The sequence below is a fragment of the Ctenopharyngodon idella genome, chromosome 21, assembly GCF_019924925.1.
Source record: "Ctenopharyngodon idella isolate HZGC_01 chromosome 21, HZGC01, whole genome shotgun sequence".
Lineage (NCBI taxonomy): Eukaryota > Metazoa > Chordata > Actinopteri > Cypriniformes > Xenocyprididae > Ctenopharyngodon > Ctenopharyngodon idella.
The window spans coordinates 9662949-9680454 of NC_067240.1; the positions used below are offsets into that span (position 1 = coordinate 9662949).

The 17506-nt window shown below is 35.5% G+C and overlaps 1 protein-coding gene across 6 annotated transcripts in view; it reads left to right on the forward strand.

Moving 5' to 3' along the window:
* Positions 1-11480, forward strand: part of LOC127503466 (macrophage mannose receptor 1-like) — a 75628-nt gene extending 64148 nt beyond the window's left edge. For 3 of the 6 annotated variants that reach the window (XM_051877344.1, XM_051877347.1, XM_051877345.1), the window contains exons 8-13: positions 7083-7427; positions 7625-7993; positions 9967-10383; positions 10550-10588; positions 10731-10807; positions 11058-11480. In XM_051877344.1, coding sequence (XP_051733304.1) covers positions 7083-7427; positions 7625-7993; positions 9967-10383; positions 10550-10588; positions 10731-10807; positions 11058-11138 — 1328 coding nt within the window. In that variant the 3' untranslated portion in view covers positions 11139-11480. Of the gene's footprint in view, positions 1-6855; positions 6991-7082; positions 7428-7624; positions 7994-9966; positions 10384-10549; positions 10589-10730; positions 10808-11057 lie in introns of all 6 variants that reach the window. The other 3 variants (XM_051877348.1, XM_051877349.1, XM_051877346.1) reach the window with 2 other exon arrangements.
* The last annotated feature ends 6026 nt before the right edge of the window (positions 11481-17506 follow it).

Sequence of the window (17506 nt, forward strand, 5' to 3'; positions counted from 1 at the left end):
ATACTTACACCTATCAGTATAATGTTTACTTCATTAAAGGTCAATTACCAATGCTATTAGAAGTTGCCCCATTATGCATGACAGTGTCTGCAGTGCCTCGCAATTATCATGTGATTTCAACTTAACTTTTGCATTTTCAACAGGTTTCTTTACCCTCACACTGTGTGTCCCTCAGTATGTCTTTGTGAACGAATCTAAGACTTGGGCAGAAGCTCAGAGATACTGTAGAGATAAATACACTGATCTGGCCACTACTGAAAATGAACAACAGACGGTTCAGTTATTGGGCACGGTAAATGATGATTCCATTGATCTGGCCTGGATTGGACTCTATGATGATCTAAACAGTTGGAAATGGACTCTAGAGGACAGTGATTTCTTCAATGTGGGAGAGAAAAAATTCAGGAACTGGTATAACCCAAGACCAAGCAATTATGGAGGACAAAGTCTGTGTGTATATATGTATTATGCAATATGGTATATAGCAAGCTGCTCCAATACATTTTATCCTACTGTCTGCTTTGATGGTAAGCTGTACATTTAAAATGTCTAAGACAACAAAAAATGAAAAACAACCAAACCAAATTTTCTCTCAACTTAATATGATATTAATATCTTTCAGGAAGACAAAATGCCAGTGCTACTTATGTTTTAATTTACCAGTCCAAAAACTGGACTGAAGCTCAGAGTTACTGCAGAGAACATCACACAGACCTCGTCAGTATCAGGAATGAGATTGAAAACCAGAAGGTCCAGTATTTATTACGGAATTATTATAATTACGGTGTTTGGATTGGACTGTACAGAACAAGATCTTGGTCAGATCAGAGCAACTCTTCATTTAGTTACTGGAGCACAGGACAACCAGATACTGCAGGATCCTGTACTGTAGTCTCATTCAGTGACTCTGGGAAATGGGCAGATGAAAACTGCAATTATGCATTTCCTTTCTTTTGTCACAGTGGTGAGTAGATCTTAAAGAGATAAGAGATATGTATGCATTTCTTTCTTCTGCGGAAGACAAAAGAAAATATTTTGAAGAATGCTGGTAACTAAAGAGTTTTGGTGCCTATTGACATCTATTGCATGGACATGGAAAAAACAACAATACTAGACATTTCTTGATCTTTTTTTTTTTTTTTTTTTTTTTTTTTTTTTTTGTGTTCCACAAAAGAAATAATGCTATACAGTTTTGGAACGACATGAGGGTCAATAAATCATGACAGAATATTTGAAGTATCCTTTTAACAACTTTTTCTAGCTTGGATAGTAAATCTATCACGTTTTCTCACTGTATTCAAATCAATTGCAAGAAAGCACAGGCATACAGTTTGTCAGACGTTCTTTTATTGAAACACATGCTTTCTGTATCATCTCAAATTGTTTATTTTGTAAAAAAAAAAAAAAAAAAAAAAAAAAAACGAGAGAAGTTCATTAAGTTTGAATGCTGCTGTCATTAAAGCAAAAGGAAGACAAAACAAATACTAGATATCCTGAAATACATATTCATTTTTCAATTAAATTTAAAATCATTTGTTTATTCCATTGCATTAGCATCATCTCATCAGTATCATTTTGTGAATGAGTCAAAGACCTGGACTCAAGCTCAGAGATACTGCAGACAGAATTACATTGATCTGGCCACCATTGATAACATGGAGGAAATGAACAGGCTGATCAACACAGTTAATGGGAGTTACAGCAGCTCAGCCTGGATTGGACAGTATGATGATATGAATAACTGGAGATGGTCTTTGGAGGACAATAATTTCTATCAGGAAGGAGAGAGAGATTTCAGGAACTGGTATCATGAACCAGACAACTATGGTGGGAATGAACTGTGTTTACATGGGTAATCATGGCAAATGGTATGATATGTCATGTGACAACTTGCTGACATTCGTTTGCTATGATGGTAAGGACATTTAGTTTGTTTTAGATATTAATTTAAATTTTTTCAGTAAGATCTAATGTGCATATATTTGTTGTAATCTCAGGTAGAGCAAATGCCACACAGAGTTACACCAGAATAAATGACTTGAAAACCTGGTCAGAGGCTCGTAGATACTGCAGAGAGCATTACACAGATCTCGCCAATGTGAGAAATCAGACTGAGATCCAGATGATCCTTGAGACAGCAGGTGGACAAGTCTGGATCGGACTGTACAAAAACAGGGTTTGGTCAAACAATCAGACTACCAGTTATCAAAACTGGAGGCCTCAAATTTCTTGGTCACTGGCACAACCTGATAATGGAAATAATCAAGCTTACGAATATGGATATCAGCACTGCACTGCAGTATCATTCCAGTATTCAGGCCGATGGATGGATGAGATCTGTGTATCCAGCATGCCTTTCTTCTGCTACAGCAGTAAGTTCATTCACTTAGTTGGGTTGCCATTATTTGGTAGGAGTGAGAAAGGGTTTAGGCTTAAAGTGCCCGTGTTATGCTTTTTTTAAGGTTCCTAATATTGTTCCTACAACAGGTTTACATGCATGCAAGGTCAAAAAACACTTTTGTTTTCTCATAATATACATTTAATTTTACCTCAGTTAACCAAAGATTGGTAAATTATTCATTTGAAGCATTTCAATTAATCAGTCTCTCTAAACCCCTCCTTTCCGTGAGCCTACACTGCTCTGATTGGTCAGATGGCCCAATCCTTTGTGATTGGTCTACTCCGTGCACCCCGCGCCCATTGCCATAACTGAATGACAGCTATCAGTTCACAAGACATTGTATACAATGTATGGACAGAAAAGATAGCATCGATTTTACCATATCAATTCGAGCCCGAGTCCGACAATTAAACGTCTGAAGTAGTCGATCAACCAGAAACTGATTTGCAATCACAACTGGAGTAGTACGTTTCTCTATGGTAAGTGTCACCTTAGTTTGCTTATTTATAAGACGTGATAGCAGCGTCACTGTTATACTTTATGTATGTGCACCTGTGGGAACTGTATAAGAATGCCAAGCAAAGCTGAAAGCCTCTAACATAAAATAAACATTATGTCAGATGTGTACAGACTTTTTCGTCATAACTATTAACAAAGAAAAATGGCTAACATTATATCATTGTTTGACATTAAAATGGGTGTTTACTGTTTACAGAGAGAATACTTGAACTATAGTAGTTAGCGTGGACTAGCATCTTAACATCCTATTACAATACAGATAGAGCTCCACTCTACTGTAATAATAAAAATGCAGAGGGGGGAAAAAAAGTTTGTTTTGTATGTTGTAAACTCCCACGTTAGCCAAGCACAAACGTGAATAGCTGATAATGCATTACACTTTGTAAACAAAAGTCGTGCTCCATCCTTGATCATTACTCCAAGTAATAAGACAAACAAGCTGTACGACCCATTTTTAGAAAATATTGGACCCACATCTGAATAGCAGAACTACAGAAACGTGAGTTAGCCGGTTAGCAGGAGACAAACAGACTAGGGTGTACGTTACACAACATAACATACAAAACTACGAATTTTGAACGATCGCTAGAAAATATAAACATCAATTATTAATCATACTTACAGGTTGAGATTCAGAGGAGCAAGCTGGTCCAAATAAACTGGTCATTGATCCATGTTTTAAGACCAAGCGTTTTGTGAACCCTGCGTTAAACACCCCGAGGTTTGAAAAGCAGTCGTCAGTAAAATGATGGGAAACCCAATAAAAGATTGTACTGCTGTGGTATTGAAAAAAATAATTTTCCCTGGCGTCTGCGTGCGTAATAAATGGGTGGGCAATATGCTAATGTTTCGTTTTGACATCACAACAAAATTGCTTGGGATTCGTTTTACAAACGACTCGTTTAATTGACCCAGAGTCGATTCTTACTTTTGAGAGACAATAACTTTATACACAATGCACTTTCAGATTTAAAACTTTTCAGGATGTTTTCATTCACTTAGAGCTATGTTACACACTACATGAAAGATCATTTTCCAAAATCCATTATAGGGGCACTTTAAGACACCAGGCCTATAAATATGTGGATTCAAATTACATTGTGAAATTTATTCTCTAATCACTAAAAACCCATAACATGTTAATGTTTAAATAATAATAATAATAATAATAATAAAGAGAGACTTCACAAAAGTCACTAATCACCTTAATGTTGGCCTCAAAAAGAAAAACTTTTTTTTCTTTTTTCTTTTTTATAAACATCACTAAATACAATAAATAGAGATAAAGCAACTGTTGGGGGTCCAAGCTCAGATTTTCTTCTTCTTCAAACTCCTCCTAGGTCATACTTCCATTTCACACAAAATTCTGTGTGTATTATTCTGCCACAAATAGCTTCCACAGGACTCAGAATCAATGATAAAACTAATCAGCCTGTCAGTTCTATAATCACCACCAAACCTGACTTTGTATATTCTTGCTTTTTTTTTTTTTTTGGCTCGTACTAAATTACCTTGAGTTCAACATTATCTATCTTTTTATGTTTTTAAATATCATAAAAAGATAGATATAATCTACTCTATTTGGTATGCAATCTTGACAGGAAAATAATTATTTTAGCTGTAGTATTTTAAGGGTTAGTTCACCCAAAAATTTTAATTTTCCAATGATTAACACACCCTCAAGCCATCCTAGGTGTATATCTTCTTTCAGATGAACACAATCGGAGATATATTTAAAAATATCCTTGCTCCTCCAACTTTATAATGGTTATGAATGGGGGGAGAGATTTTGAAGCAAAAAGAAAAAATGCATCCATCCATAATAAAAGTAATCCATATGGATACAGAGGGTGAATAAAAGCCTTTTGAGGCAAAGCAATGCGTTTTTGTAAGAAAAATATCCATATTTAAAACTTCCTAAAATGTTCTCTTTTGGTAATGAAAGTGCTGCAGTTCAAGGTTCATTATATGACTTTAGGGGGGCGTTCCATTTTGGTTATTTTATGGTCACATAAGAATGTTACAAAGAAGATATTTGGGACATTAACAGAACGTTTCCACTCGGTCCTCTGTTGGTCATTTACTAACGTTCCCGATATGGGTTTAGGGGGACGTTCTATTTTGGTTATTTTATGGTCGCGCGAGAACATTACAAAGAGGACATTTGGGAAGTTAACAGAACGTCCTGTAGTAATAGTCCCCTAAACATTCCCAGAACGTGCTGAATGTTCCCTGAAGGTCCACCAAATAACGTCCCCCAAACCTTAAAAGAACTCCACATTGTGACCGTCTCTGAACGTTCTGGGAACGTTACCAGGTGACAGGTTGGATGTTGAAGTTTTATAGAAAATAATAAAGTTTGAAGTCACCGTTATGGAGGTGAGCGTTTGCTTTAGATGGGCTCCTGATTCTTGTTGTTTTAACTTTGGTTTTTCTAGGCTGCTTTAACTGTGTTTCAAAACTTGTTACAACAAAAACTGCAAGAAAAATTCTGATCAGATGATTTTGGTTATTTATTGATGGTCATTCAATCATGATGAAGTGTCCTGATCTCCTCCAGAGACCACTCTGCAAACTGTTAGTTTTTTTTTTTAATTCATTATACAGACAGAGTGAGAAAAACACAATATTCAGAGATCAGTGAATAAGGCCACTGTTTGATGAGGTTATCATCAATAAGCAACCAAAATAATCTGATCAATATTTTTCCTCACAGTCTTTTTATAATAAATGTGCTTCAAAAACACAATTACAACAAATAGAGAAAAAATAAAGAGATCTGTTAGTGTTTAATGTTCTGTTTCTGTTATCTGAGTTTTGTGAGGTTACCATTGTGCTGGAGAGTAGAGCCTGTGCTTCAGTCAGTGATGAGCCCGAAACGCTGATGTTCTGCTGCATGTTGCTTTATTTAGATACATTTGCTCGTGTGTGCTGTTGTCAGTTAAGAAGTTATTGTAAAAGATTTGCATTTTACAGAAAAGGTTTCACAATAATCTGAGAAATACCTATAGAGTGCATTTTTTGTAAGACATTAAAAAAAATTGTTTTTGTTTGAACAGCCACTTTTATTAATCAATTAAGCTCTAATTTTCAATTCAATTTTTTGACAAGGGCAGCAGGGACGTTCTGAGAAGATTTCAAAATAAAATTTGGTTCTTTAAATATTCAGAGAACGTCCTGAATGTTCTGTGAAGGTCCGCCAAATAACATCCCCCAACCCTTAAAAGAACTCCACGTCGCATCTCTGAACGTACTGGGAACGTCACTAGACAACGTCCTTAACACCAGTGGGGACATTCTGAGAATGTTCTGGGAACGTAAAATTTTTAGCGGGGAGTTGAGCCAAATGAGTAAACCCAGATGATATGTATAACGTAGGATGTAGGAGTATCGTAAGCTTTGACGCCTCTCGCGGTTTAAACATAGGGCTGGGCAATAAACTGAAGTTCCTCTTCTCTTATATCGAAATCCTCAGACATTTCTCTTTAAAAAAAAAAAAAAAAGGGTTTTAGACTTTTAGTCTAATTCAGACCGGTGTTTAGTTTTGCTCTATCCCTGTGCTTCCACATTTGTCATTGCGTCTTGCGTCGGGTCAGAGGATACTCTTCCCACAATATCATGGTTTATTGGTACATCAGTGACCAGCTAATGGCAAGTAATATTTTTTTTCTGTGCTGTAAAACAATTCACAGGAACCTGCACACAATCTTCATGCACCCGTCAGTATCACTTCGTGTCTGAGTCTAAGACCTGGACTGAAGCTCAGAGATACTGCAGACAGAATTACACTGATCTGGCCACCATTGATAACATGGAGGAAATGAAGAGGCTCTTTAAAACAGTTCGTGGCTCTTACTATGGCAAAGCATGGATTGGTCTCTATGATGATCTGAACAGCTGGAGATGGTCACTGGAGAGTGCAGCATTAGAGAAAGGTTTTAAAAGCTGGTATGTCCAAAAACCAGTAAACTCAGGTGGACAGAGTCTGTGTGTGTACATGCGTTCATATAATTGGGGAACATGGAGTGAAATCTCTTGCTCCTATACACTTCCCTTTATTTGCTATGATGGTGAGAACTGCTGTTGGACTTTCTAACAAGTAATTAGAACAAAATCTTCATGATTCCGTGATATATCACATATTTAAATTGTTTCCCCATAGGAAGAGCGAATGCTAGTTCAAGTTATGTGTTTGTTTACCAGTCCAAAACCTGGACTGAAGCTCAGAGTTACTGCAGAGAACATCACACAGACCTCGTCAGTATCAGGAATGAGATTGAAAACTACAGGGTTCAGTCATTAATTCCATATTATTACACTGTTTGGATTGGACTGTACAGAACCAGATCTTGGTCAGATCAGAGCAACTCTTCATTCAGTAACTGGAGGACAGGACAGCCAGATAATGCTGGAAACAGTGAATACTGCACTGCAGTGTCATTTAATGACTCTGGGAACTGGACAGATGAAAACTGCAATACTGCATTTCCATTCATTTGCTACAGTGGTGAGTAGATCTCTAATAACAATAATAACCCTTTTTAAACACAGAGACAAAGTAACAAATGAAAATAATATATATTAGAACATCACAAAATAAAGGGACTTTTTTTTTTTCTTTTTTTTTCAAAAATGAAATTTCTAAAAGTGTGACTTGATCAAATATGTGTGTATTGTACATTTCCATTTTCCCTATCTTGACAGCATTAGCATCATCTCACCAGTATCACTTTGTGAATGAATCAAAGACCTGGGCTGAAGCTCAGAGATACTGCAGACAGAATTACACTGATCTGGCCACCATTGATAACATGGAGGAAATGAACAGTCTGATCAACACAGTTAATGGGAGTTACAATGGTTCAGCCTGGATTGGACTGTATGATGATGTGAACAGCTGGAGATGGTCATTGGAGGATAATGATTTTTATCAGGTAGAAGAGAGAGATTTCAGGAACTGGTATCAGGAACCAGACAACAATGCTGGGAATGAACTGTGTGTTTCCATGGATTATAATGGAAACTGGTATGATTCATCATGTGACAATTTTAACACATTTGTCTGCTATGATGGTAAGACATTACAGTTGAACATTTCTTTTCTATATGTACTTATTTAGTTTTCTTTCACTGAAAGTCAGTATCCCAGCCAGCACAGCTATGTGGGGCCCAGATGGGTGTCACCTGGGCTGTCTAACTGGGGCCCAGCCGGTTTTGTCCAGTTTCCATGGAGGCCCCACATGGGTTAGCCCAGATGAAATGAACACTGCTCAGTGTGCACACTACAGGCTGTTAGATGTAACACAGAATCATGCTGGAGTTAATGAGATAATTAGGTGATAACGAGCAGAATCACAGAAGGGCAGAGGAACAACAAGAACTACAACTTCAGCCACAGCCTTCGATGAAATCAACTGAAGATAAAAGACATTAAATCTCTCAAGATCTGATTAAACATCTCCACAAACAGCATTACCAGCTTCACTTATTACTAACCAGACTGAATTTATTTCTGACATACATCTACAAAAGTTGTTATTGAGAATTACCAGAGGTTTAGATGTTGATTTGTTGAAAATAAGTTTGTTTGATGTCACCATGATCGAGGTCAGTGCTTACTTCAGTCAGGCAGTTTTAGTCTTGACTATTTTAGTGCTAGTGTTTTTCTGATTGCTATAGCTGTTGCAAGAAAAACAAGAAACAATGTGGTCAGTTGCTAGGTGGTAAGAACGTATTTGTCATTTAGTGGCTTAATTCAGTGACCTAATGACTGAGGTTTTTATGAGCAGAATGTGATTAACTTTGTGCTGGATCTCTTCTAAAATTACATCAATAAAACCATTTTCATCAGAAAATTTGAAAAACACATTGTTCACTAAACACTTCAAACCTCCTGCAAAACGTACTTACACACAGACATCAAGAATCAGCGTATGAGTCTCAACAATGGTGACATGCTTCATGCCACAATGCATTCTGGGAGCCATGGATGAGTTTTGTATGAGGCACCCAGAATGCATTGCGGCATGAAGAATGTCACTATTTTTGAGATTCATACGCTGATTCTTGATGTCTGTGTGTGAATAAATCTTGCAGGTGTTTTAAAATGTTTAGTGTGCATTGTATTTTTCAGATTTATTATTTTGGTCTGATTTATTCAAATGTTTTGTTATTCTAGAAAAGATCCAGCTCAAAGTTAACTTTTTTTTTTTTCCATATAAAGCCACTACATGATGACCACTACATTTTTATCATTAAACAGCTGACAATAGCTAAACACATTTTCTCTTGCTTTTTTTTTTTACCATAACAAAGAGCTAGAGCAGCCAGAGAAAAACCAACACTAAAAAAGTCAAGTCAAACTGCCTGACTGAAGTAAGCACTGACCTCGATCATGGTGACATCAAACCAAACTTATTTTCAACAAATCATCAACATCTAAACCTCTGGTAATTCTCAATAACAACTTTTTTAGATGTATGTCAGAAATAAATTCAATCTGGTTAGTAATAAGTGAAGCTGGTAAGGCTGTTTGTGGAGATGTTTAATCAGATCTTGAGAGATTTAATGTCTTTTATCTTCAGTTGATTTTATTGAAGGCTGTGGCTGAAGTCGTAGTTCTTGTTGTTCCTCTGTCCTTCAGTGAGTCTGCTTGTTATCACCTAATTATCTCATTAACTCCAGCATGTTTCTGTGTTACATTTAACAGCCTGTAGTGTGCACACTGAGCAGTGTTCATTAGATGGGTTAGCTCATCTGAGCTAACCCATGTGGGGCCTCCATGGAAACTGGACAAAACCGGCTGGGCCCCAGTTAGACAGCCCAGGTGACACCCATCTGGGCCCCACATAGCTGTGCTGGCTGGGATTGTGGTAAGATCTCTGGAACATGTCTTGGCTTAGTTGGATCAAAACCCAAGTATACATATTCTAATATAAAAAAATATATATGTAAATGGATTGTAGATGTAAATGTATATATTTAAAATATGGTTGACAACGTAACAAATGAACAGACTTAATTTTAATTTTATATTTTTATCTTAGGTAGAGAAAACGCCTCTCAGAAGTATATCTGGGTAAGTACTGGAAGGACCTGGACTGAAGCTCAGAGCTACTGCAGAGAGAAGTACACAGATCTGGCCAGTGTGAGAAATGAGACAGAGCGTCAACAGATACTGAGCATTGCACGTTATTATTATAGTTATTATCATCATGGTTATTATTATAACGGATATACTGTATGGATTGGTCTGCACAGAAACAGACTGTGGTCAGATCAGAGCAGCTCTTCCTTCACATACTGGCTGCCATATACTCAAGGGGATGTTGCACAACCAGATAATGGTGCAAATGTCCCAGGACAACAGGGAGCTCAACACTGTATAGCTGTGTCTTTAAAATACTTTGGCCAGTGGACAGATGAAAGATGCTTAGCCAGTTTGCCTTTCTTCTGTTACAGTGGTGAGCAAATATACCTTTTGTAATGAAATAAAAGAATAAACATTAGGCTATTACACACAAAAATGTGGAAAATGTGGATGTAAATTCTGTAAAATATAAAGAATAGAAAGTCTGTTTCAAAAGTGTAACATGCTAATGCTAGTCTTCTGTTTGCTTTTTGGTGAAGCTGATGACCATCATATCAACACCTTTTCAGATGAGTATGGTATGTTTGTGTAGATAATGATCAGTTTGTTTTTTCTGTTATCAATAATTCAAAACATAAAATGTAACTTGTGAAACTGTAGTCTATAAGTGTATGAATTATGACACTTGACAGTTTTATTTATTTATTTTTTATTGATCAGTGATGGGAATGCGAATAGAAGTTACAAGTCTAGAAAATTTGTCAGAGTCTCAGATTGAAAAGCTTGTGATTTTACAGGTAAGTAACTCAACATTAATCATCAACATCAACTCAACATTAATCATTCATTAACCTACAGCAATGAAAACTTATATTTATTTATTTTTACATAAACATTGTATTTTATACTTAATTTAATTGAATGGTACACATGACTTCCTATAGAAACTTCCAATAGAAATAAATATAAATGAATGATAATTAAATGATATGACTGAATAACACATCAGCACATGATAGGTTTGTCATAAAGCTCATATATTTTCAGTTGCAAGAGGAGCTGATCGGACTTGGACTTCCCAGCAACGCCACCATGCATTTGAGAGACTATCGTAAGATCAAACCCTGACGGAGGAGGACAACATTTTGCAGTTTCCAATAAATACAGTTGTGGGCTCAATACTTAATCAAGCATGAAATTATACAATAATCTCTTGACTTTTATAAATCAATGATCCAGATTGTTTTTCCAAAACTTTGTCATTGGCATGTGTTGTTTAATGGACCTATTAAATCAGTGAAGGGGTTTATAAAATATTAACAATGAATATAGCTTGATTTTCAGTGTCAGAATGATAGAAAATTATAACGTACAGTACATTATACTCATTTTTGACATGAATGTGATATTTTGATCTGAATATGATTGATAAATGTAAGATGATGATTTTGTTTTATTTGAAGTTGTGCGTAACAATCATACTACATATTGTCAATAAATTTGGTTAAAGTTTGAGACTTTGAAAGGGAAGCTGTGGTTGCTTTATGGGTCTTAAGGATAGTAGTAGAACCAAAGGAATGAAACATTAAAATAGTGATCCTGACAGCTTCTTTTCCTCATTTTTACCTATTTAAACAAACCTTTCCTTTAATAGTTTGACCTAATTCCTCTGCTTTGCTCATAACTATCTTCAGACTCAGAATTCAGATTCAGAATCAAATAGGCCTACACTTTTTTCATTGCTGGATAATCAAACATTAGGCAAAACCCATCGATTTGTCATTAATCTTAATTAATGCACCAAAGCATCATTATCAATCAGTGATAATTTCATTGAATCAACGTATGAAGAGATGTTGGTTCAAAATCACTTTTGCACCTGCAATTAATGTTGAATCAATGGTAAGATTTCAACAAAAAATCAATGGTTATGCCATTGAATCATCATTACACTATTTTACCGTCCGAATAAGGGCTTTAGTTGAAACAAAACTTTATCACCCAGAAATATAATTTTGGGTGCTGAAGCACACACTTCAACACCCAACAAAAAATTCTTTAGGCCTATACTTATTAAATACTCTATTCATAAAATTATGTAAATATAAATGGATTGTATTTATAAATGCATTAATTTAAAAGATGGTGGGGGATAACAGAACAAACTCTCAGACATTTGTTCTGGTAAGTGACAGAAAGACCTGGACTGAAGCTCAGAGCTACTGCAGACCTGGCCAGTGTGAGAGATGAGACAGAGCTTCAACAGATACTAAGTGTCCCAGGACAGCTGGGAGATCAACACTGCACAGCTGTGTCTTTAAAATACTTTGGCCTTTGTTTGTATATCACTGTACTTAACAGTGAATGTAGCTTATAAGAACAGTTATAGTTACATTTACATTATTTTTATTACGGTGGCCGAGAGAGCTCAAAGCGCTGCAACTGAAGAAAACACATGCAAATAGAAAAAACACCAGCAAATAAAGAAAATTTTAAACATCAGTATGTATGCTGCCTTCACATACTATCAGAAATTTGAGAATTCCCACTTTTGAAGTCGTGATTACGAGCTCATCGCATTCATGTTTCGAAATGGGAGGCCGTTCATGTGCAATTTTTACCTAGGAAACTCGTATTTACGATAATTCTGAGAGCATGTGAAGGCAGCATTATTAGACAATTTAAACAAGCCGGAAGTGGCACTCCTCCTCTAAAAAAAAAAAAAAAAAAATGCATCCAACCATATTGAAAGTAATCCATACGATTCCAGTGGGTTAATAAAGGCCTTTTGAAGCTAATTGAAATGTCGGAGGATTTTGATATAAGAGAAGAGGAGCTTGACTTTGCTGCCCAGCCCTAATTGTTTAAACCGATTTTTTTTTTTCAAAATGTGGGCCCCAATTCACAACCATTATAAACCTTGGAGGACTAAGGATATTTTTAAATATATCTCAGATTGTGTTCGTCTGAAAGAAGATAGTCATATACACCTAGGATGGCTTGAGGGTGAGTAAATCATGGGATAATTTTCATTTTTGGGTGAACTATCCCTTTGCTGGGTCATCCCGCTAAACCGGAGTGTACCTAGCTACAAAAAAATTAAAATATTTCATATTTTTCAAAACTACTGCCTTGATCAGCACAAAATAGGTGAATGTAGCCAATTTGATGAACTCCTAAGTAGTGCTGAGTTATTTGTTGAAAAAAAAGAAAAAAATAATGTTTTTATAATTTATGAATTTTTTTTTGTACTATGTACTGCAATGTGTCAAAACCATCATACAGCTCAGATAATCATGTCATATGTCATTTGAAAGGTCTCACGGAGTAAAATACAACAAGCATAATTGTTTTGGGACACACAAAACCCCACAGGCGCACAGACACTAACTAAAATCAGATGCAGCTTTCACATGGCATTTTCACTTATAACTTAATGAAACATGCATAGATCGTAGAAAATGGTACATCATTACTTACAGTGGATGGTCCCGATTGAAATGAGTCCAAAATCAACATATTCCCTTCTATCACGAGATATTCCTCGTAAAGGAACGATTTTAAAAATGCCTATTAGGGGGCGTCAAGGGCTAAACAAAAAGGCTTCCAAATGCTGTATCTTTTGATTACTTTATGCTATCACCACAAAATTTGAATCAGATGCAGCTCACATGTAGAGGAACATCACCAAAATTATAAATGATATAACCTTATTTCGTTCATGAGATATTGCAAGTCAAATTAGAAAGATATGTAAAGTTTCCCTTAAACACATTTTTTTTTTTTTTTTTTTTTTTTGCATTTTATTAGCTGTTTTCTCAGCATGAGAATGTCCAAATTTATATATATATATATATATATATATTTTTTTTTTTTTTAAATGTAAAAATGTATTATTTCAAACAATACCAACCTTTTGACTCTCCTTGCTAGTTTTGGAGTTATGAGTCTTTACTTTTTGTATGTCACAACTCTGAAAATGCCTTCAGGTCTTAAGGGGTTAAACAAAACTGCACCAGAGTGGGTTACAGGGTTGCACATTTATCCAAAATTATGCTGGGATTAGATATATAGCCTACCCAAAGGGAAATTTACAAATAAATTGCAAAAATATATTACACACACAAACAAAGAGTTTACCTATTACAATCTCTAACTTCTTCACAAAAGTAAATAATATCCTTGCCCCAACAACAACGCAGGAGAGTGAAACAAATATGTATTTTCCTATAAGATTCTGAATCAACAGAACCATTTAATTACTCATGTACAAAGCAATGTTCTTGTTTTATAGGACTACAGTAACATTGAAGTAATATTATATTCAGAAATCAGTGAATTACGATATCATGATCAGATTTTTTCTCATAATTTCTGTTATTATAAACACACCCTGGAAACACACAGTTATAACAATTGAAGAAAAACTAAAGTTAAAACATCAAGGGTCAGGAGCCCAACTAAAGCAAGCGCTTACCTCCATAACGGTGACTTCAAACTTTATTATTTTCAATAAAACATCAACACCTCATTAAGAAGTTTTGAATGAAAAAAATAAAGTCAGACTGGTTTGTAATAAGTGAAGATGCAGAGATCTAGAGAGATCTGTTAGTTTAATGTTCTGTTTCTGTTATCTGAGTTTTGTGAGGTTACCATTGTGCTGAAGAGTAGAGCCTGTGCTTCAGTCAGTGATGAGCCAGAAACACTGACGTTCTGCTGCATGTTGCTTTATTTAAAGACAATAACTGTGTAGTTACTGATACAGTATATACATTAGCTTGTGCTGTTGTCAGCTAATGCTTTGTTGTAAGAGATTTGTGTTTTAAAGAAAAGGTTTCACAATAATAATCTAGGAAATACCTGTAAAGTGCATTTTTTGTAAGACATTAAAGAAAAATTAGGATTTGTTTTAAATTGCCCTAGAGATCTGCTATGGGGGTTCTACCATTTTCTCGCAGCAGCTTATTCTTTGTTTGTTACCATCGCTTGATATGGTAGATTTGTCAGATATATCTGTGACAATCGAAACTGTCACATATGCTGTTAGTAGCTCAACTTGTTTTGAAAGGCAACATTCCTTTAACATCATGATTTTTGTAAATGATATGTTATCTACAAATATTTCAATAGAAATGACACCTGTGAACTTGTTTACCTAGACAGACCTTAATAAAGAAAATAATAAAATGTTGTGTGACTAAGTTTGATGATGCACTTATTATTTCAGAGCATCAGCTAAGATATTTCACCTATTTATTTTGCTAGTAAACTTTAGACTGCTCTGACAACTAACACCTCAAAAACTATGGTTGTCCTATATGAGTGTAGCTACATAAATTGATTCATAAAAACACAGGCTAGCCACTTGGAAATGTAGAAGTAAGTCATCCATTACTGAAACGGAGAGAGGAAACTTCCATTCAAATCACAATATTGTGAATGTATTTAGATTACTTCTTTTATATTAAAAGTATTGTATCCATGTTAGTGATTTGTCATTTAGATTCAGATTTAGGAGGCAAATGTCATGCAGGTGGTTTTGATTATGAACAGAGATAATCAAAGGTTTTCTATATGCTTCTGTTATGTGCTCCTCACTTTCAGTTTTCATACAATAGTCAGTAAAATGTGAACACACAGGATTTGTTTTAAAACCCTCTGGTAACTTGTTCATCTAGTACTGCATTATTTAAATACAGATGGCTGCTTTCTTTTTTAAAAAAACATTCAGCCACAGCGATCATTTATCACTGTTCAGTTCAATATGTAACCTAAATTAATTAGGTTACAAACCTAATTAACCATCAATGGACCAGGTAACGCAAATAATAATAATGATTTTATGACAAAAGCTCTGTAATTGTTGGTCTGTTTTAATAGAGCATGCAGATAAACTTTGCCACTAAGTTCCGGGAAAACAGGTCACTTTCTGAAACAATGTGTTTCTTTCATTAAAACATTATTAGAAGAGTCAAAATTCAAACCATTATGTCATATTTCTTTACTTATTTAGACATATAATGACACACAGGCTGATATTTAAGTTTATCTTTGGACACAAACATAATTGAGAAAACCATGCTTATAGGCCACCTGGCAGATTTTGAGGAAAACAATCACACCCACATGTTGCTATATAAAGAGAGCTGCAAATACGGAAGAAACGGAGAGCAAGACACAGGACTTAAAAGTCTTGAAATCCTAACGATAAACAAAAAGTTTGACAAAACTGGTGCTTAATTATTTTTTTAACAAATATATAAACTATTATTATTATTATTATTATTATTTTATTTTAATTAAACATGCATATTATTTTCCCCACAGCCATGTTTTCACTGGTACTATTCTCAGGTATGGAACATTTTTCTTATTTTTATCCTTTTATATATACAGGTGCTGGTCATATAATTAGAATATCATCAAAAAGTTCATTTTTTTATTATAAATTATTTTTAAAAATGAAACTTTCATATATTCTAGATTCCCCACATGTAAAGTAAAACATTTCAAAAGTTTTTTTTTTTAATTTTGATGATTAGAGCGTACAGCTCATGAAAGTCCAAAATCCAGTATTTCAAAATATTAGAATATTTCCTAAGATCAATAAAAAAATGGATTTGCAAAACAGAAAAGTTCAAGTTCTTTAAAGTATGTTCTTTTGTGCACTCAATACTTGATCGGCAGGACATATTACAGCAAATGACTTGCTCCTAGCACAAATTACTGCATCAGTGAAGTGTGGCATGGAAGTGATCAGCCTGTGGCACTGCTGAGGCACTATTGAGCCTTCAGATCATCTGTATATTGTTGGATCGACTGTTTCTCATCTTTCTCTTGAAAATATCCCATAGATTTAGGTCAGGCATATTGGCTGGCCAATAAAGCACAGTAATATCAAGGTCAGCAAACCACTTGGAAGTGGTTTTTGCACTGTGGGCAGATGCTAAAGTCCTGCTGGAAAAGGAAATCAGCATCTCCATAAAGCTTGTCAGCAGATGGAAGCATAAAGTGCTCCAAAATCTCCTGGAAGATGGCTGCATTGACTTTGCACTTGATAAAACACAATGGACCAACACCAGCAGACGTCACGGCCCCCCCAAATCATTACTGACTTCAGAAACTTCACACTAGACTTCAAGCAGCTTGGATTCTGTGCCTCTCCAGTCTTCCTTCAGACTCTGGGACCATGATTTCAACATGAAATGCAAAATTTACTTTTATCTGAAATGAGGATTTTCGACCACTGTTCACTGTCCAGTTCTTTTTCTCCTTAGCCCAGGTAAGATGCTTCTGACGTTGTCTCTGGTTCAGAAGTGGCTTGGTAGTCCTTTTCCTGAAGATGTCTGAGTGTGGTGACTCTTGATGCACTGACTCCGGCTTCATTCTACTCATTGTGAAGCTCTCCCAAGTGTTTGAATTGGCTTTACTTGACAGTATTCTCAAGCTTGCGGTCATCCCTGTTGCTTGTGCACCTTTGCCTACCCAATTTCTTC